Here is a 20580-nt window from a genome sequence, read left to right as displayed (position 1 = left end):
GTTCTGGACAGACAAGTTAACACATATCAGTTAACCTGCTCATGTTTGTTTGTTTTTTCTATATATGAAGGAGTCCTTCGATCTGATATCGTTACCTCAATTTATACCTCAACTCACGGGATTTCTCAACAAACGTTTGTAAGAAAATGTCCACTTTGTCAGTTTGGATGTGCACAGCTGCTCGGACCGGACACACATATACAGGTGTATCCATATCCGTTTTAAATTGGCCTAGCCATCCCTCCCGCTACCTATTGCAGACAGGCAACGTCTTTGCCCTTCATGGAGACTTTGTTTCCTGCTTCACCTCCCATTTTTTGAACGGGCACAGCGCTATGAGCAGGGAAGCCAATTACAGAAAGCGAGAGGAACTACAATTTCCTCCCAGACGCCCCAGCGAGGGCTCGGTGCGTGATGGGAAATGTATTTCAAAGGCGTTTGGAAAAAAACCGTATTTTCACTAACTAAATTGGAGACGCGCCTCTTGAAAGCACCTTTGAAAGCAAAGACAATGGCTAAAAAACTCATACATGCCAGATATATGAACATAATAAAGCTTATAGGGTCATATATACAATGTTCAAGTCATATATATTTAAAAAATCGGATTCCGTTGTTTTAGAATGCTGTGGGAAATTCATTCTTCAGTTAACTGTGGCTGCTTAACCTTGCTTGCACAAGCAATGATACTCGTAAAAATACCCAGCTAATGGTGTTCATACAGTAGCTTTATGGCTCGAAAACAAAACCGACCGTGATATACAGAACACGAACCCAAAGTCACAGAGCTTGCCAAGACGGTCCCCTTTGAAAGGTCAACTACAACTCCCAGGTTGCTCTGCAGCTTTGTTTTCGCCTCTCTCTCGTGTGGCATTGTGGGAGTTGTGGTTCATTCCTTGGGGGGGGGGGCAACAGATTTGCAAGGCTTTGGGATGCCTCTCGAACTCGCAAACGTAACGGCAAAATCGACGAAAACGTCGGTCTGACTGGAATCGTAAGGAGGAGAAAGAAGCGAAAGGGGAGAAGAGCGTTTACACACGCCGGCTGGCGTAGCAGCAAGGACGCGGGAGGAGAACGATCGAGAAATGAGCCAGCGCGGCCTTCGGTTCCTTCTCAACCGCCGACCTCCATTTCGAGCTCTGTACCGGATCTGAGAGCAGCCGAGGGGCAAAAGCATTCGCGGTCGTTCTCGGCAGAAAAGCGACGGACGTGCTCTTACATTTCATGTAGCGCTGGACTGGAAGTGGGTCATGTCTCATCCGACGAGAACGGTCGTTAGAGGTTTCGTAAACAGTGCGAGGCGGCTATTACTGGATAAAGAGCCCTAAAAACCATTCTGTCCGCATAGGGTCCGAATTTAGGTGTTAACACGTTTGGATGAGCAGGAATACCCATTCGTAGCATTAACACAGTGGGTTCAGTTACAGAAGAATCGTTAATTTCTCGCAAATAAATTAACCGATTTACGTTTAAAGGGGTAGGGATTTAGACTGAGTGTCACAGTTGTTTATTTTTTAATATATATATTTTTTGCATTTGTATCATTGTAATTATTCTCCCGCCCCACCACCAGTTTTTTGTCCTATAGCGACAGTCCGAGTCATGTCGTTGGTCGCGTACGGTAGCAGCGACGAGAGCGATTCGGAAGACCCGACCGAGTCTGGCGCGGGTCCGGGAAGAGGAGCCAAGACGACGGGTCTGTTCTCCAGCCTGCCCACGCCTAAAAACGCCACCCCGGGCAGCCCTGCCCCCTCCAGATCCGGTCCAAACTGGGGGGCCAGCCTCCCCCCTCCCAGGGACAGTGCGGGAAGAATCGGGGTCCACCAGGGGCCAGACCCGGCGCCCCCAAATCAGGGTCCCCCCCGGCCGGAGTGGTCCCAGGAAAATGACCCCGAGATCCCGAATTTCCAGCCCCCGTCCCGGGCCGGCCTGAGTTTGCCCTCGCCGTCGGGGGGGCTGGTTTTCAACTTGCCCAAACCCAAGAAGCGGACAGAGCCCGTCAAAATCCGCATTCCTGAAATCGAGAGAGGGGAGGTGAGTATCCCGACCTTTACCTCATTCCCTCCCTCTCTGGAGGTCGAACCACAGCCTGCGACCTCAGTATCGTGGGCCCTTGCTCCAGAACAGCTCGTCCCCACCCCAGCATCTTTGAGAATTAACTGCAATCCTAAAAGTTTCTCTTGGATGCCCCTCATCGATTGTAATGCTACGTGGTTGGTTGATTATTCTGTCTTGCAGCAATCTGGATCAGGAGTTCCAATGAATTAACTCACAAACCAGCTTGGCCAGGGGGTGTCTTTCATTCTCTCCTTGCGAAACAAGAATGATTGTCTTTAGTCCCCAGCCTCGCCAATTAGCGTGCCTCTATTAAGAGGGAGGAGCGTTCGCAATGAACGGCTCCATTAAAAAGGTAGAGTTCGAGTGACTGTTGATTGACGAAAGAGTTCAGTGCAGAAGCTGAGCCTTTATACTGGAACACAGGCGGCCAGGAGGAGCGTCCCAGGGAGAGAATCAGGAGGATGATGTGTTGAGTTTCACAGTGGTGCTGTGCTCTGCGCAGGTTAATGAGGTTTGTAGCAGCAGTGTTCTTGACTTTGAGCGCTGTAACCACTGGCAGTTCAGGGATCTCGAGATGTCTGAGGCAGGTAATTGGAGGATTTTTGTTTTAAACTGACCCCGGAGCTCACCTGTGCTCCGAGTAAGCGCCTTTACCATCTAAGCATGTCCTTTTATTGACAGCAGCCCGAAACGTGCTGTTGGATCTTGGGTAACAGTCTGTTGTTGTTCTTATTGTTCTGGTTTTACATCACCCAAATTCTGCTGTCTCTCTGCTCCCCGTGGCCGGGAGAGATCGGCTGGTCCGTCTTCTGCACGCGTCTCATTTTTGCTTCCTGTCGTTGCCAGTCGGATTCGGACGAGGACGAGCCAGTCAGGAAAAAGAGCGGCCCTCAGGTAGGAGCGGTTCGCGTTGGGAGGGCGGGGTGGCGGAAGTCGGGGGGGGGGTTCTTTTACGATCAAGGGCGATTTTGCCCTTTTTTTTTATTTCCCTGATTTTTTTCCGCCTCTCCCCCGTCTCCAGGGATCCGGCGGGGGGCTGTCCTCCCTCCTGCCCCAGCCCCGGAATCTGGTGGCCAAAGAGATGAACCGCCCGTTGGTACCCCACACCCTCACCAAGCGCCAGCCAGAGCCCAAAGCCCCGGCCCGACCCGCCTCCGGCTCCGTGGCCCCGGCCGCCAGCGCCAGCGCCTCCCCCTCGGCCATCAAAGCGGCCGCCAAGTCGGCCACCCTGCAGCTGGCCCGCCAGATGGCGCAGGAGGAGGAGGAGGAGGACGAGGAGGAAGGCAGCGACGGCGAGCTGGCGCCCGAAAACTACTTCTCCCTCCCCGACAGCTCCCAGCCCGCCGCGCCCCCCGTGCCGGCGCCCGCGCCCCAGCCCGGGCTGGCCTCCGTGCCGCCGCCCCCCCCTCCGGGGACGGAGGCCGCCTTCCAGTCGGACGCGCCGCTGGATTTCGGTTCGGCCCCCCTGGGCCCCGCCGGACTGGGGGCCTGGGAGGGCCAGGAGCAGGCGGAGACGTACTATCCTCAGTACCAGGATCCAGAATCCAGGATCCAGGGCCCGGCCCAGGAGTCGTACTACCAGGTGCGCGTTGGTGGTGTAGGGGGGAGAACAGCTGCCTTCCTAGCAGTTGACCCGGGTTCGATTCCCGCACTGACAGACGTTTTCAAACTATGAGCTGTTGAAAACTGGCATGAACCTAGTCATCTAGCTTGCAAATCAGGTAACGACAGGGATGCCTCGTGCCTTTTGATCTTAGCCCCTCCAAGATCGTAAACTTAGCATCCTGTAGCGAGCCCAGCACTGAGACCTAATGATATGATCAGCCTGACTGGTTATTTTAAATAGTCCTCTGTTGGCACATGGGGCTCAATTTATGCGTATGACACATGTCCAGCCCCTTGAGGCAACATCTCCCTGAGTCACACTCTAATGAGCTGCTTTCTCATTGGCCAGGATTACTACGGCGGTGGCTACTACCAGGAAGCCGATCCCGGATTGGCTGGAACGGAAGATCCTGGCTCCTCCTCCTCCTCCCTCATCGATGACGAGGCGGTAAGACTGCCGCGATGAACGTGCTCTTTTCTTCAGCCTGGTTTTCTCACAAGCGTGTTCGCTTGCGCCGTTGAGCGTGTCACGCGTGCGGAGTAAAACGAGGCTTCAACATTGCCGAGGCAGCTGATCTGTTATCGCTGTGCTGTGCCTCCTTGCTTGCTGCTGTGTTTAAAGGGGAACAGCCGTCCAAATTCCTGAGACGAGTTCTTAAACCTCAGAAACAAAAATCAATTCTTTGACCGTAAAGAAAAAAAGGGACAAATGTTGAATGAAACACAACATTGTGAACTTTGTGAAAGTACTGTATGTCGCCATGTTGACACAGACCCCTGGTCTTCCCCATGGGGGGAGAGCAAGAGTCTGCAAGAGTCGATACCTGAAGCGGCCCTTCCTGCTCACTAGTCCCTGTGGTGACTACTGCACTGTGATGTACGAGCAAATAAGTACAGGCTCTGCAGCAGATATTTCACCGCAGAAGTGTTCCACTGTGATCTGCAGGCAGGGTTAACAAGTACATAGTATTTGCTGGCAAAACTGTCCTGGAAGCCGAGAGCCATATTTCTGTTGGATTTGGTCGCCTCGTTCCGGATGGCACAACGTGGAAGTTTCGGCTATTCTGTGATGTGAATTGGAAGTTCGTGCAGGCGCAGTCGGCCCCCCCCCCCGCTCAAGGGCTCTGCTCTTCCCCCCTTCCCCCCCTCTAGTTCCGGCGTCTGCAAGGGAAGCGCAACCAAGGCAAGGAGGAGGTGAAGTTCCTGGAGATCAAGGGGGACGACCAGCTGAGCGGCAGCCAGCAGTGGCTGACCAAGGCCATCACGGAGGAGAAGGACCAGCGCAAGTCCTTCAGCAAGGTCGGCCGCCTCCGCGCTCCCTGACGCCGTGGTATTAGTCAGGATCCCACACAGGGAAAGCCCGAGAGACGCCACTTTCTCATTTCCAGTCCTCGAGTGACCTTTCATGCAAACTCATGTTGTGTTATTTTTTGTTCTGGGTCGGACGTGCAGAAAAAAGGAGACCAGCCCACGGGACAGCAGAGACGCAAACACCAGATTACATATCTCATCCACCAGGTACGAGTGTCGCTGTGGTGGGGAGCGCACGTTACACCTGGTCAGACTGGGGCCCCCCTGTGAGCTCACAGGCGCAGACAGATTGCAGTACTGGGGTTTGTGGAATGACAGAGTAGGACAGCTAGATCTATTCATTCCTGGGCGGCATCCTTGTCAAACTCCAAATAAGACCCATTTTGGAGATGGAAGGTTACGAGGACAGATTGCAGAGACGTGTGTCAGTTGCTTGCTGAAGATTGAGGCTTTAAGAATTAAGAAAAGGAATATGTAAGACTGACAGCAGAAGTTTCCCCATTCAGCACATAACTCCCTAGGAGATAAGTGAAAATGTGTTATGAGGCAGTTCTGTACTGATGCTGGAATCTTGAACAAGTTTATCAAGCCGTACTGTGAAAGAGGAGGCTCTGGGACCTCTCTGAAGTAAAGCGGACACAGTCACTTAGCAAACTAGACCTTGTGGCAGACTGTGACTCTTAATGAGTCAGCACTAATGAGTCCTATTGGTTAGGCTTGTCATCTGCCTGTTTATGGAATGGTAAGCGTGTGCTGATAATCAGACAGGACATTATGAAAATGGAAAACTAGGAAGCTAAAATATTTAAGCAGCTGCACCTGTCTTGTCACATGTGCAGGCATTCCAAATCTACACTAGTCTACCTGTAAAAAAAAAGTTTACATTTTGGGATTTGCACTAGCAGGAAGTTGCTGGCCATTGGCCGCTCAGCACAAGGAGGTTGCTGGCCATTGGCCGCTCAGCACAAGGAGGTTGCTGGCCATTGGCCGCTCAGCACAAGGAGGTTGCTGGCCATTGGCCGGTATGTTTGGTTTGAAAACGCCCTTCTTTTCTCTCTGTTTTGCAGGCCAAGGAACGTGAGCTGGAGCTGAAGAACAGCTGGGCTGACAACAAATTGACCCGACGGCAAACACAAGCCAAATATGGCTTCTAGTCGACAGCGCAGGGGCTGAAGGCTGGGAGTGGTGAGAATGTCCGGCGAACATGACCACACCCAGGTGTTTGAGACAAACAAGGTGACGACAGCATGTTGGACTGCCATTTTGGTTCTTCCCCATGCCTTTTGTAATAGTCAAATAACCCCTACCAGAGCCAAAATGGTGGACCCATGGCCTTCAGTTTCTCTCCGGTCACCAAAAAATTTGGATAGTACCAGGACTACAGGGGGAGGGGGACTATGACTCAGGGTAACTGTGGGAATTTAACTTAAAAATTGGATTCTCTTTTTTTTTTGCGGTTGTTTGCCTCTAGCTACGTTGTTCATGGTCTCTCTGGTCTTATTTACATAATCCTGTACAGGCCTAGTTTCCCTATTTTTGTACTTTGGTATTGTAGTAGGGGGTGTGAAATTTCTAGGAAATAAAAGGCAAAAAACAAAAAGTTGTACATCACACTCCTTTAGGGCTGAGCTGTTGTGCGTCCCCACTACTCGGATTTAAAAACTCGGATGGCGTGAAGCGGCCTCGGACTTCAGGCCGAAATGATGGAGGGGTGTTGTGAATTTATATCAGTGCCCTCCTTATTTAAGAAAAGCTGAAAGGATACTTTCAGAAGTAGAGGAGACGATTCAGTGAACAGCTCTGGGCGTCTTCGCTTCCCTCACTAAAGCATCTCTCTGCAGAATTTGACACAAAACTCTGGGATTAGCCCGGCAAGGCAATCAGACCACACAAAACCCTTAATCTGACATCTCTTCGCTGCAGTCCCTGGGGATTCACCAGCACTCCTGCAGTTATTTTTCCATCTAGCCTCCACTACGATCTTTAAAATCTTACCTTGGGACTGAGCCAGGAAACGACTCGCCCTCCGTCTTGGTAAATTCTCTCCGCCGGGCACAAGGAATCGGAAAGGATCCGCCCAGACGGCAGCTGGAGACGATTGGCTCTGGCTGTGCTCCTGCGCTTGTCGTGCAAGAGCAGCACAGGAGACCCAGCGGTAGCTGGATCGCTCACCCGTGCCATTCGGATCTGGGGCTTTTCCCACCTCCCGCTGTCGCCCCGCTACACCAGAGCGGATTTGGACGGTTTGAAAAAGCTGACCGGCCTCTGGGAGGCAGTGTGCTTCGCACTTAGAAGGATCGCTGCTGGGTTGACGTGTGTGCCACCTCTGCTCAAGGGCTCTCTTCAAGAGCGAAGCCTGGGTGACTTGGGGCTGGGGATCCTCAGATGGCGACAGTGCCTCTGGGCACATAAGGGAACTGGGGCCTTCCCCAGAACCAGGGGGCGTGCAGTGACATCAGATGGGAGTCGTGCAGGGTGTTGAGGAGCCCAGTATCTCTGCCACAGGGGTCTGCAAGTCCTCTTTGTCAACACTCAGTCAAGCAGTTGTGGGTGCAGAAATGGCTGGCGATTCCTGGGGAGGGTGAGGGGGGGTGTAGAACTAATTCCAGCTTAAAAATGCAGATACTCACCAAGCCGGTTGAAACCCTGAAGGAAAACTTACCGGGGGACGACCCATGTTCTTACACGGTCCTGGAAAAGGACCCTTCATGTGCGCTCAGAGAGGGAGACAAGGTATTTGATAACGCGCAATATTCTCTCTAAACTGATGTAGATGTGTACCTGTACCTTCAATTCCGTTACAGAGTGCAGCTCCAAACAGCCGTGGCATATGTGAATTTTCCCCTTCATGTACAAAGAATAGCTCTCTTGGCGCAGCATCATTTGCGATGTGTGTGACTGTGATTATGAGCGCATTGTAACCGAGGAGATCCGCGCCACCTGTTATGTATGACAACTGTGAAACCAAAATAAACGTCTTGATATGAGGATGGACTTTTTTTTTTGGACTGTTCTGACTCTGGCTGTAGTGATGCAGGACTCTTCTCCTTCAGCCCCACCCCCTGAATTTTCCCTTTCCTCTAACCCAGTTCAGGGGCACGGGGGAGCCTGAGCCTATCTCAGGATACACCCTGGATGGGACACCAGCCCAATCACAGAGCACCCCCACACTCACACCAGGACCCATTTTATTGAAGCCAATTAACCCTCAAATAGGCCTTTGGCCTGTGGGAGGAAACCTAGCAAACACCCCAGGTGGAATTGAACCCAGGGTCCCAGTGCAACAATGCATCATCACTACCTTTTGTGCCACTCATCTCACAAAAGAACAGCTGGAAATTACTGAGCCTAACCCAGTAAAGCTTTGGTATTGAACCTGCTTCAGTGTTCTGTAAAGAGAAGGCTCCATACAAGCATCTGTATCTTACAACTCCTTGGATATATTCAAGAGTGTGACAAATGTAAAGGGGCAGTAGGCCCTGGGCATAAACCCAGACACTCCAGGAGTAGCAGGGCTATAGTGCCTTCCAAGTCTAACTGAGCCCATATTAAAAGATCTTTAACTCAAGCGTCTTGAGAACCAGTTCAGGGCTTTCCCCCCCCCTCCTCAATAGTGAAATTGGAGCAGATCTCCTCGGGCTCCATCCCTTTTCCATCAAGTTTTCCTGCACTACCACATTCTGACCAGCAGGTGGAGGCACCAGCCTGGTCTCAGGTGAAATCGCTTGCTGCTTCAGTAGAAGCAGCCCCCAGCCTGGAGAGCAGCAGCAGCAGCTTGTATCCAGCAGCCAGAGACAAGGCAGGGCCCCCTGTTCAAACCCATGAGGCCGTCTCACACAGGAGCCCCCACAGCCTGGGAGATGCCCAGCAACTGAACTGCTAGGAGAAAGCCAGACAGCTCAACGGATCCTGGCCAGTTTAAACCGAGTCACGCTCCCCGCCTATGGGAGCACACCCAGCCCCCCCGTCCCACAGAGAGGAGGACGCCTGCAGCTGGAAGGTTATGTCATTTATTAGAAGAAAGGCACAGACTGGAGGCCAGGGCCCCCCGCCACCCGAGAGGCTCATTTCTTCCTCAGGCCCTCCTCGAAGAACTCGTTGCAGGCCACAGTCAGCGCGGCCACCAGGACCACGAACTCCTGGAAGTCCACCTCGCCGTCCCGGTTCTCGTCCAGGTCCTTCATGATCTTGTCCACCACCATGGGGTCCTTACTGGCCTGAGGCAGGGAGGAAGAGGAGTCAGGCGACATGGAGCCGCTGGAAGAGTTTTTGCCACTGGAGCAACACCCACCTTACCCCTCCTCCACCAGCAGGGGGAGCTCACGCCGCGCATTCCGGCAGTAGTCCTCGCACCAGTCTGCTCAGCAGCAGAGAGAGCAAAGACCTTTTGCGAGGAAATGCGCGACACCCGCAGGGTGCGTCTGTGTGGCTTTTCACACCCCGAGCAACACGCTGCTCTTCAAATTGATCTATAAATTGGCTTCATTACTCTGCTCTCCTCCCCATTGAGAGCTGGTGTGTGGGGAGCGTTCTGGCGCACTATGACTGCAGTTGCATCATCCAGGTGGGGCTGCACACTGGTGGTGGTGGAGGGGATCCCCATTACCTGTCAAGCGCTTTGAGTGGAATGTCCAGAAAAGCGCTATACAAGTGTAAGCTATTATTCGCTATGTGCACGCTGCGCCTAACTGCCATGGAACCGAGGAAGTTATCGCATTAAAAAAAGGCACAAGCCGCGTCCCCGCACTCACCGCCAGGAAGTCGCTGAGCTCCCCCTGCAGCAGGCTCTTCAGCTCGGCCTTGCTGAGCTTGTACTTGTCTCCCTCCTTGCCCGAGTAGTTGTGGAAGACCCGGATGAGGTTCTCCATCGCGCTCTCCAGCTGGGAGACCATCCTGGACTGGTGACGGTTATCGATACCTGCGGGCGAAAGACGTTTATCGTTATTGCGAGAGCGGCAGCTGTCGGACTCCGTTTAGCCCCAGAGTAAGAGACCAGCGCCAATTAAACCGCGCGAGCCAAGCCCTAGGGCGGAAGGGCCCCGTTTTAACACCCTGCGAAACGGCGTAGCCGCTCGTCCTCCGCAGGGGTGCGAGCCCTCGAGGCGTTGTCCGGCTGTATGGCGCGTGCCAAGGCGCCCTGCGGGGATTCTTCGCCCGCGAGCGCCGCAACCGTCCGACTCCGCACGAAACCGGCTCGGAGAAAACGCCCGTCCGACGGCCTTTCAGTCCATCGCTTCTCTCGTCCAGCAGAGCGCTGGGCCGGCATCAATAATGCAAGGAACGCGCTTTTGTCAGCGTTGCAAGAGGATCTAGTGTCGCAGGAGAAAACATTGGAGGCCGTACAAGAGTTCCAGACCGATAAAGCCATTAATCTTTAATTTCTTCCCGATTCAAGTCGCGGGATATTAAAAAGAATAATCGGAAGGCAACAATACGAAGACGTTAATTAAAAGGCAACCCACCAATCAGATCTCCAACACACCGTTTCGTTGAAAGACGTACTAATACAATGGGTCACTTATTCAACGATTGGAACTAGAAATGAAATTCTGTGCAGCGCCGATATAACGTCCTACCAGCATAGAGCGCTTAACCAAACCGGAATTCCCTGATAAATACGAGAGAGAACAACGCTGTCGTGCGACACGTACTTACCTACACAAGCGCAGCAGCCCCGAACTCGCAAGCGTCAGGAAACCTCTGCCCACAGGCGTGTGGTGAGCCCGTTATATAGCAACAGCGCACCTGCGCCCATCAGCGCGGAGAAATCAGAGCTAAGCGCCTCCCTCACCGACAGCCCCTGCCCGCGCCACGCCAGCTGCTTCTGGCGGCCGTGCGTGGAAAAAAAACAACAACAACAAAACTGCCCGCCTGATCGTCTGAGTTCAGCCCCGTCAGCGGGGGCTTCTCCGCGGGGCTCCCCCAAAACAGGGCGCTGTTTTTTTAACGAGTTATTTAGTGAACCTCCGCCGAGTTCGCCACCGAAGTCAACGTTCAAGGTTTTGGACGCAACCGGACTGAATGTTTCAACACTGTTTTCGATGATCCTTATTACGATCTGTTTCAGTCTTTCAGCGTCACGCTACTGGGTCATAGGACCCGGAGATAATTAAGATTATCTTTAAATCGTCAGGTTGTTTTTTTTTTTAAAACCAAACAAACTAGGACCCATGTCATGGCCAGAGTGGAGCGGGTGATGTGTTTGGTTTAAGGATCATTTGAGAAGGGACAGCCGGCGTCTTGTACATTTCAGTGACCACGGTTGTCCGTTCCTTAATAAATGGGGCCACATTTAACAGGCCTTTGCGCAAACTGATGATTTAAGGCTGACTTGTAAGGAGCTATGTCCGTGTAGGAGCTATGGTCAGAGCGCTGGCTCTCCAGGACACAGCAGCCGACTGCCCCCGTGCCAAAAGTGTCGTTTAGGATCGTGATTATATCTTCAAGCGTCGCCGTGTCATTTAAAATGCCTTATTGCATCATCGCAGCGCCTGGACGCCAGAAAAAAAACAAACAAACAACTCGTTGATTTCAGAGGGGAGGTAGAATATTTACTTCCTCTCGGTTTTATGATACATGTGGGAATGAGTTATAAGGAGGGACGACGCGTCCCGTCGGCGCTTGGCTTGCACATGAGCGACCCTCCTCCCTGCTCGATTTTTAATCCCTCGGCGATACCCGCCAGCGGGCAGAACACCGCCGAGCGCATCCTGCGGACTCCCGCGGCGACACTCCCACACGCTAGGCACCTGCGGTTGCTACGGGGACGTCTTCCTCCTCGCGCCCCGTGAGGGGGGCTGACTTCCAGGGAAATGATGACACCGGCTATAAATAGCGCAGCTGGAGTCGGAGCCGTCGGGCTGAGGGAGTTCTGCGGGCGATGTAAACACAATTCGCTTATTCCCCTCACATGCTCGCACGCCTCCTTGGGGAGGTGTGCTCTCTGCGGCTTAGATGAGTCCTCGGCCAGCCTCGGGAAATTGCAGGTGTTCCGAAAACGTCACTCGGGGCTGTAGCAAAACACGAGGCATTAAAAGCCGTATTTTCTCAAACGAGTATGGCGTGGTACAGTAATCTCATCGATTAATCAGTGTTTCGCGCGCTGCTAGGAGCTCCCAATTAGACGTGCCCCCCGTGCTGCAGTCTCCGTTGCTATAGCAGTCGAGGCCGTCCCACGCAGTGATCTGTCTCGGACCACTTCCGCGGTTTCCACAGCGCGTTTCTCCTGCGTCGATGAGCCCGGCGAATGGCAGAGGGCCCCGAGCCGGGGACGCGCCGCGGGGTCGCTGTCTGGACGACGGAACGATATCGGGGTTATTCAAATCGCTGGCGGCCCGGATCAGGGCAGTGACACCCGCGGGCCCCGCAGGTGCGAGCGCCCGAGCTCGGCCCTGTCGCGTTGGGTGGGAGGAGCTCAGGGGAGCTCGGGACGCCCCCCCCCCCCCCCAGCCCGCTGAAGAAAGGAGGCTGTCGGGCACCTCAGAACGTCAGCCGGCGCAGACCCAGATCCAGGAGTCATTTATTATCGCAAACGTACTACCGACGCAACGTCGAGCACAAGACCTGAAAGTTTCATCCATACCTGTCAGCTGTTTGAGAGCGGGTATCTTAGTCCCACACCTGCGTGTGAACGGTAGACTCTCTTTCAACTGGGAGGAAAGGAGGTTGAATTGGGGAGGGTGATGACGTCGTTCATTTTTTAACAATCCTTATTACGTACTTTTATTTACCAAGACTGAGTGTGAAACCGGAAAGGACACACGCCTGGTGACCTACACTGTGCGACAGCAGCCCGAAGATCGCCTCCTCCATTCCAGGCCCTGTAACGCTGCATCACGGTTTCCTTCCGTCCGTTCCTGGAAACTGACTGATCAGGCCGGTGTCTTGTTCAGCTAAGGAAATTGCCACTGACGCGTTGAGGGCTTCCAGCAGCACGGTGGCGCCGGGGTCAGCCGTGCTGCCAGGCAGCGCTGGGGCCCTGGGTTCAGTTCTGGACCCGGGCTGCTGTCTGTGTGGAGTCTGCATGTTCTCCTTGGGTTGGCGTGGGTTTCCTCCCACAGCCCAAAGACTGTGCTGGTGGGTTAATTGGCTTCTGGGAATGCGCGCTTGTGTGTGTGTGTGTGTGTGTGTGTGTGTGTGTACCCTGTGATGCAATGGTGTCCCAGCCAGGGGGTACCCTGCCTTGTGCCTGCTGCTTGCCAGGATAGACTCCAGCCCCCCCCCCAACCCTGAACCGGCATCAAGCGATTAGAAAATGGAAGGATGGTTAAGGAGTTTTGTTCCTAATGATCTGTGAATAGTTCCACTTTTTAAAAAAGAAGTTCCTCATGCATGCAGTTGCCCACAGGTAAGTTGCCCCATACAGGTGTCCATGAATTTATAGTTCTGACAATTTCATGGGAATCCTGCCGCTGTGGCAGGCGGGGCTGCGGCCAGACCTGGCGCACTGACGAACTGACGCCCCGGGGACACGCAAAGCTATGCAAACAGGCTCAGCAGCTGCTGCCCTCCATCTCAGGTGACACGAGGTGAGCATTCGTGCTGCACAAGCAGAGCGCCGACGAGATCTGAATCTCGAGTCCCCTCAGCAGGAAAAAAAAAAACAAAGATTAAAACGGAAAAGTCAGGTATTTGCATATAAAATAAAAACAGGTTCTGGAGGCACGAATGAGTTTTTGATTGACAGTAAGGAGTCGAGCCATGTGTCAGAGGCTACTTTCTTTGAGTGAGGGGTAACTGTACTCCGCTTCCGTCAGCTCTGCTGAGCGCAGGACGCCTTCTCACGAGAACTGAATTCAACTGTGTTCCTTCTCCCCCCCTTCCCTGCCTCTGGTTATTTTACTTTATTATTTATTTTACTTTATTTACGCGGAAGAGTTCAGCGATCAGTGTGTGTGTGCAGAAGGCAAAGCCGGTCATCATTGCTGATAGTCGGCGCCCGCGGTATAAGATGGACTTTGACAGACATTCAATGAGAGCACGCTGTGCGCATTGCTTCATGCAAAGCGCGACTTTTCTATTGAGGAAGCGCTTCAGAGCAGCACTTAAAAAATATATTTAGAAAAAAACATTCAAGAAGAGTTCAGGCGTTATCAGTTGACTCCTCTCTGACCAGTCGCGGTGGTCCAACACTCTCCGACGCTGTGTTTGGAAGGCGCTAATCCCAGGGTCCCGGTTCTCGGGCTCAAGTAAACCTGTCTCCCTACTGGACTGGCTCCATTGCAGTTTCCTCCTCCTGCGCCTCGGTGTTGTGCTCGGGCCCAGAAGAAGAGCAGATCTTGAGCCCATCGCCGCGTGACTCCCCGTGGAGCTCTTCCGCGTGACAAGCGGCCAAGCAATTATTTGCACGAGGCAAACAATTCGTCTTGCAGTCGGCGGTGCTGAACCGCGGCTACACCCGGCTGGGTCTCAAAACCCGCTCTCGCACCCCTGATCAGCACTCGCTGACGCTGGTCAGTTCTTCAAACCTCAGATAGTCCATAGCTATAGAATGAAAGAGAAGGGAGATAGCATTATATGTTTATGTAGTTCAAGTAGGTAGCTGGTGTTAGCATTGTAGGCTGCAAAGGAACAAGGAGGCTCCACAGCCGAAACGTCGTGTTTCTTTTCTTCTCTTTTCAGCCTGGAATAAACCTTTCATTTCCCCATTATATATGTATTGTCATTTCGCTGTAAAATTAAGAATGCACGACAAATTACACGTTAAGTTGACCTTAACATACCTTACAAAGTAGTTGTTGTGCTTGCCTGAGTTTAAGATTTTTTTGCCTCTGGAAAATGAGTCTGGTTTGATCTCCCCTCAAATATTTAGTAATATCTCCCGAAGTTTATACAGTAGAAGCCTGGTTTATGGCTTAAACTGAAGCTAATTTGTATTTGAAGTGATCTGCCCTCTATAAACATCTGGCGTGGTTCACACCCCCCAGAAAGGTCGTCTCGCAGCCCAGAGGATGAGAAAAGCTGGAAAACGGCCATGTTTGGGGGTGTCGGGGGGGTGAGCGGACAGGGCTTTATACACGAAGCCGAGATGCCTCTTTAAACACCAGCGACGCGAAGCCGGCCCGACTCTTGACAAACACAGAACGCAAATACAGACCGAAGAATTAACATTAAAAAAAAACAAATCTCTCACACAAACACGGATCCTTCCGTTTTGAATTCCTGGATTAATAACTACATCTTCCCGTTTCTGCCACGTCTGCTTGTAAAACGTTTTATGTTCAATGTTCCAGAGGTTCCCCACCCCATTAAAATCAAATAAAAAAACTTGCACTTGAATGTTGGCAGTCATAAAGATTAAATTCAGTGTAGCAGGAGCCACGGCGCCGCAGTGGTTAGCATTGCTGCACAGGGCTCTGGGTTCAATTCCGTAGGTGCTGTCTGTGTGGAGTTTGCATGTTTTCTCCGTGGTCACGTGGGTGTCCTCCGGGTGCTCTGGTTTCTTCCAACAGTCCAGAGACATGCTGGGAGGTTAATAGGCTTCTGGGAATATTGGCCCTAGTGTGAGGGTATGCCTGCGTGTGTCCTGTGATGGACTGGCGTCCCGTCCAGGCTGTACCCTGCCTTGTGCCCGGTGCTTGCTGGGATAGGCTCCCCCGCGACCCTGAATTGATTAGAAAGTGCGTGGATGGGTAATTCAGTATAGCAGCTGTTACTTGGTGACACAGTAAAAAGATTTCACAGTGCCTGCTGAGGCAACCGGTTCTTCCGGTTTCATTCGGACGGTAAAGAAATATTTAAATATTCCAGTAAGAAAAAAACACGTCAGAACAGCAGATAATCAGTAAATCCAATCGAACTAATTTCCATAAAAAAGAGGAAAGCGGAGAATCAGGAGTTTTAGTCTCGGGATAAACATTCTTATAGCATGATATATATATATATATGAATATGATATAAGCCAGGCGTCTCCTATAACAAATACTGAGTAACTCCCTGACAGACCCTTTCCAATAGGTCTATTTACACCGTTGTAAAGACTGAAAACATTTGTAAGTCGTTGGTCAAGTAATGTGTATAATCATAAGCGTAAGTGTTAATGAAGGCGGGGAGATTCACACAGACCAGCGAGAGGGTTTTTATTCTTGTCAGGAACTGGGCTTCTATGCATAAAGTCATAAAGTCGTCTCCATTCCACTCCTCTCAACAATACAAACACCCTCGGTAACACAAGCACTTTATATGCCGTGTTCTAATGTAGGATGGCTGCCCAGCAAGACAAAACTACCGTGTAACTCAATTAATACGTGTAAACCGACACTGCGGCGTGATTCTAAGAAAAAAAAAGGGTTACTGGATAGATGTCCACGCCGTGGCGAAAGACTGCAAAGCTCTCCTATTATTATATTTCATCGATGGTATAATTCAGTCCGGCTTCTGTAACCTCTCCTCTTTCCATGCAGTCTGTACTGCTGTAGCGGGACTGCCCACGTGCCCACCTGGGGGGGGGGGAGCGCGGAAAAAAATCAGTCATCTGGTCCGCGGCGCGTTGCCAAGGCGACCGGGGCCCGGCAGAAGCTCTGGTGGAGTGACCTCAGGGGGGGACAGAGAGCCGCGACCTCGCTTTTGTTCGGGAAACCGAAAACCCTCGTCTCCCGTTACGCCCGGAACGGGAGAATCAGAAAATCAATTGTCTTGGCTGGGTATTTTTAACCCCTTATCGATTCCGCCAATCTGGTCCCCGTCAGTTCAGCGGGTGAGGCCGTGTGTCGACTCCCGTTACAGCAGACAGTGACGATACCAGGGCCTCGGCTAGTGATGAACTGTGAAAACAGCAGAGGACGCACGCCAGCGTGATCCCCTGTAAATGCAATGTGAACAAACCCACATAGTGGGATTACTGGCGACCTTCCAATTCAGCATACACCTGGAAAATGGTATTCCCACCCCCCCGTCCGAAATCCACCTGCCCTCCTCAAAACTTCCCGGGATAACTAATGATATCCATAGAGACGGCGCGCGTTTCTGCCGTCGTCACTCACCGCTATCAAGAAGCATCTCGTTGTTTATTTCGGCCTCTCGCTGTATTTAATGCGTCTGCTAGGACTTCGAGTAATCTAAAAATCACCCCCGCACGATTAACAAATAAAGCTTGCGTTATCGATACGCGAGACTGGGGAGAAAGCACACAAAAACCCTGTGCGTTTGTATCAACCCCATAAATCGTTTAGTATGCGGACGGCGAGAGAAATCGTGCATCCCTCGAGAGAGAGAGGAAGGGGGGAATTTTCACGTGTCCACTTCGGAGGGGGCGGGGGTAGAGGCATGCAGGGGAGTCTGATTAGGATACGACACCGGGCTTACACGCTGACAGGTTCGGCTCTTTTTGTGATGCCCCAGCCCGTCTCCGAGGGGCTCTTCAGGCTGGCGAATGGTGAATTTCCTCCCGTCTCAGTGTGGCTCTTATATTGCCGAGATAGATGGCGCTCATAATAATAATAATAATAATAATAATAATAATAATTGTTTACACTTATATAGCGCTTTTCTGGACACACCACTCAAAGCGCTTTACAGGTCATGGGGATCCCCTCCACCACCACCAGTGTGCAGCCCCACCTGGATGATGCGCCAGTCCGCTCCCCACACACCAGCTCTCAGTGGGGAGGAGAGCAGAGTGATGAAGCCAGGTCAGAGACGGGGATTATTAGAAGGCCATGATTGGTAAGGGCCAATGGGAAATTTGGCCAGGACGCCGGGGTGCCATGCACCGCGTGCCGAGTTATGATGAACTCATCTGCCAACTATAATAATAATTATTAAACTACAATTCTCGAGTAGAGATGCCTGTAAACGTGACGAAAGAGCACTCACTCACCCGAACACATGGCTACTTCAGATGTTCTTGCAAACGAATATCGGTTTCTGGTTGCTATTGCGCCAAACTGCAACTCTCCAGGCCGCTGTTTAGCGCAGATGTTTCATTCAGATCTCCTGGGTTGATCTTTTCTTTGTTTGTTAAAACCTATTATTGATCCTAGAGTTCTTTGTTGACAGATACGTATGTATGCTAAAATGTTCTTGGAGAAATATTACCCACGGCAACACGCACAGTTCCAACAACTCACCTCTGTTCGGACAGAAAAGATGGGGGTATCGCCTGTGCCGAGATTTCTCAGAACTCCAGCTGCCCGGAAATCCTGCTGTCGAATTTTACCCGCTCTCGCATTCAGTCGTGTAAAAAACATCTTGCGGACGTTTGCAAGCCAACAACGCAACACATCTCACATTACTAAAACATTACGTTAGTGATAGAGATTGATCCCGACAGAGAGCAAGGAACACAAATCCTTAGCAGTGCTCTCTTCAGTGCGACGCTTGCTTAAGTGATCAATGGCTAAGATGTTCCTAATCTTTAAATGGGTGACTTATGACAAGGGCTCTAAATTCTGGTGCAGGAGGGGCTCACTACCATGCACAGGCTGAAAAAAATCTTTGGTCCGACCCAACCAAGTTCTTCATGACATCAAAGCAATTTAGAAGAAGGGACGCTTAGTCGGAGAGTTTTTCAGTTGTCTTAGTCCATTTCCAGTTTTTTTCCAAAGGCTGCATTTAACACTGCAAATCCCTGAACTACATCCGCGTGACCTCGGACTACAGAAAAAAAAGCAGGGCGCCGAGAGAGAAGTGAGCTGAAGGCGCCACCTAGTGGGAATGTTTCATACGGCACCGGAGCTGCTGATCAGCGGAGCTCAGCGAGTTAAGAGGAGCTTAACCGCTGCGGTTTAAGTTTGCTGTGCAAGGAGGGAATTCGGTTTTCAGTGGGCAATAAAGTTCAAATAAATAGATGTTTATAGCTCTATTTAAGATTTGCTTCTCGTCATTGTAGTCATTATGTAACTAGTATTTTAGATTATGTATTACAGTGCATAAACGTGAGTAAAGAAGTCAACATAATAGTTTCTGAGATACCCCATCCAGTTTTTCCGATGCTAAGATTTAAAGGAGATCGATGATGGTGCTGTACTCCTATGGGCTATTTCATAAATATATAATATATATGTATTATGACACCAAATCAGATTATATCAAGAGTAATAAACACTCGTGCAAATGCACAAGTATTCTTTCGGGTTTTTTTCAGACTGATTCTCGTTATGTTTGTATTTATTGCTCAGTTTATTGTCCGTACATACTGGCATTATATATTATTTCCTGTTTTCCTACCAGAAAAATGTACCGTCTACACTGCGTGCTGTTATCTGTTGTGCTGTACTGGACGTGTCCTGTGAGACTGACGCATACTCCCCTATCTCTACCTCTTTCACTTTCTTTTCGCCGATCTGTACGCTGTCCCAAACGAAACCGGGAAGAAATCAAGACCCAGAATGACGCGATGTTTAACAAAATGAAACTCACCTAAGTTTTAAATTCGTCCCCGCGGCAGCTGCTGGTCAGGCTGTGAGCTTGACAGGGCCGGTTACCATGTTGTGAATTATTTTGGCCACATTATCCACAAATGTAAATGGTCTAACACTGCTCCCTCTATTCATGCTTTTAAAGTTGAATTCCTTTTCTATTTAAATTCTATTCGAAATTTAAAGAATCAAAAGGCAAGACCTACAATGGAAATATGTAAAAAGTATCATTTTTAGTTTTAACGATTGTGAATCCTCTGGATTTCAAGTGCCCATTTCTGTATATATTTTATTATTCTGTCTCCTTTTTTGTATTCTGGTGTTTAAATAAAAACTTATTTAAAAACAAAAGTTACCATGTTGTGGGAGCATTCGAAGTGTCAGGTATTTGCTCCATATTTATGGTCACACGACCGTGTAAAGGTTTGAAACTCTTTAACAGCCTGATTGACGTGCCTCACTCTCTTTACATTATATCCTTCCTTTTCCTTACCAGGAACAGAAAAGTGCAATTCTAGAAGATTGGGCAATATACTACGGAAGTGGACGACAATATCAGATTGCCAGTAAGTTGTAAAATAAGACGTAGCGCTGTGTTTAAGTACCCTCTTAAAGGGTTACCCTCTTAAATTCCAACCAAGCCTCTTTTCCTTGTTGCACAACTGCTGAAGAGGTCTTTATAGCCCGAGAGTGTACGACACCTACTGGCGAGACAAATAATTCTCATGTGCCACTGCCCATCCTTCAAGACTGTGGCTTTGATTAATCGTTTCCGTCATGTGTATACAGTACGAGATGTAAGTAAAGTTAACAATATCTAACATCAGGCTTTTGTCGCCTTCACTTAGTGTAATTTGCTTAACATAAAACCTCGACTGGATCCAATGACTACGCAGAGTCCAACCAAGTTCCTCCACTGCACAGCTCTTGAAACCCAAAGCCTAAAGCCACGTGATCGATCATTAGCGCGCGGTGCCCTGGACAGACTGATCAAGTGATAGCAATGATCAAATTACTGAGATTCACTCGGCCGTGATCCAGCGAGACAATCTGCTTCATCTGTCTTTCATAGCCCAGAATCCAGTCCTTTTGTTCAGGCATTTGACTCTAGGATATCTAAACACAGTGTTGCAATCTTATCTATTCCAAATTATTTTTAGAAAACAAAAACAAAAAAATCTCACAAATCAGGATTGTGTGATGAGTGTGCCTATTCATTAAACAAGCTAAGGCTGAGTGTTAGGACTGT

At 50.6% G+C, this 20580-nt stretch overlaps 2 protein-coding genes across 3 annotated transcripts; one reads left to right on the top strand and one right to left on the bottom strand.

Moving 5' to 3' along the window:
- Positions 1 to 875: 875 nt before the first annotated feature.
- prcc (proline rich mitotic checkpoint control factor) lies at positions 876 to 7960 on the top strand. Its single transcript, XM_088905172.1, has 7 exons — positions 876 to 2034; positions 2905 to 2952; positions 3080 to 3640; positions 4013 to 4111; positions 4816 to 4962; positions 5116 to 5181; positions 6042 to 7960. Exons 1-7 carry the CDS (start codon positions 1603 to 1605, stop codon positions 6126 to 6128), a joined length of 1440 nt encoding a protein of 479 aa, XP_088761298.1. The 5' UTR covers positions 876 to 1602; the 3' UTR covers positions 6129 to 7960.
- A 1008-nt stretch (positions 7961 to 8968) lies between these two features.
- On the bottom strand, positions 8969 to 10698 carry s100a1 (S100 calcium binding protein A1). Of its 2 annotated transcripts, none has more exons than XM_088905174.1 (3): positions 10630 to 10698; positions 9726 to 9892; positions 8969 to 9191 (listed from the first exon to the last, which is right to left on the bottom strand). In XM_088905174.1, exons 2-3 carry the CDS (start codon positions 9864 to 9866, stop codon positions 9039 to 9041), a joined length of 294 nt encoding a protein of 97 aa, XP_088761300.1. In that variant the 5' UTR covers positions 9867 to 9892; positions 10630 to 10698; the 3' UTR covers positions 8969 to 9038. The 2 variants fall into 2 exon arrangements, with proteins under 2 accessions (XP_088761300.1, XP_088761301.1); XM_088905175.1 differs by having other exon boundaries at positions 10634 to 10677.
- Positions 10699 to 20580: the final 9882 nt, after the last annotated feature.

The sequence above is a fragment of the Atractosteus spatula genome, chromosome 25 (genome assembly GCF_055471065.1).
Source record: "Atractosteus spatula isolate fAtrSpa1 chromosome 25, fAtrSpa1.hap1, whole genome shotgun sequence".
In the NCBI taxonomy this organism is placed as follows: domain Eukaryota; kingdom Metazoa; phylum Chordata; class Actinopteri; order Semionotiformes; family Lepisosteidae; genus Atractosteus; species Atractosteus spatula.
This window is presented reverse-complemented; position numbering and strand designations above follow the sequence as displayed.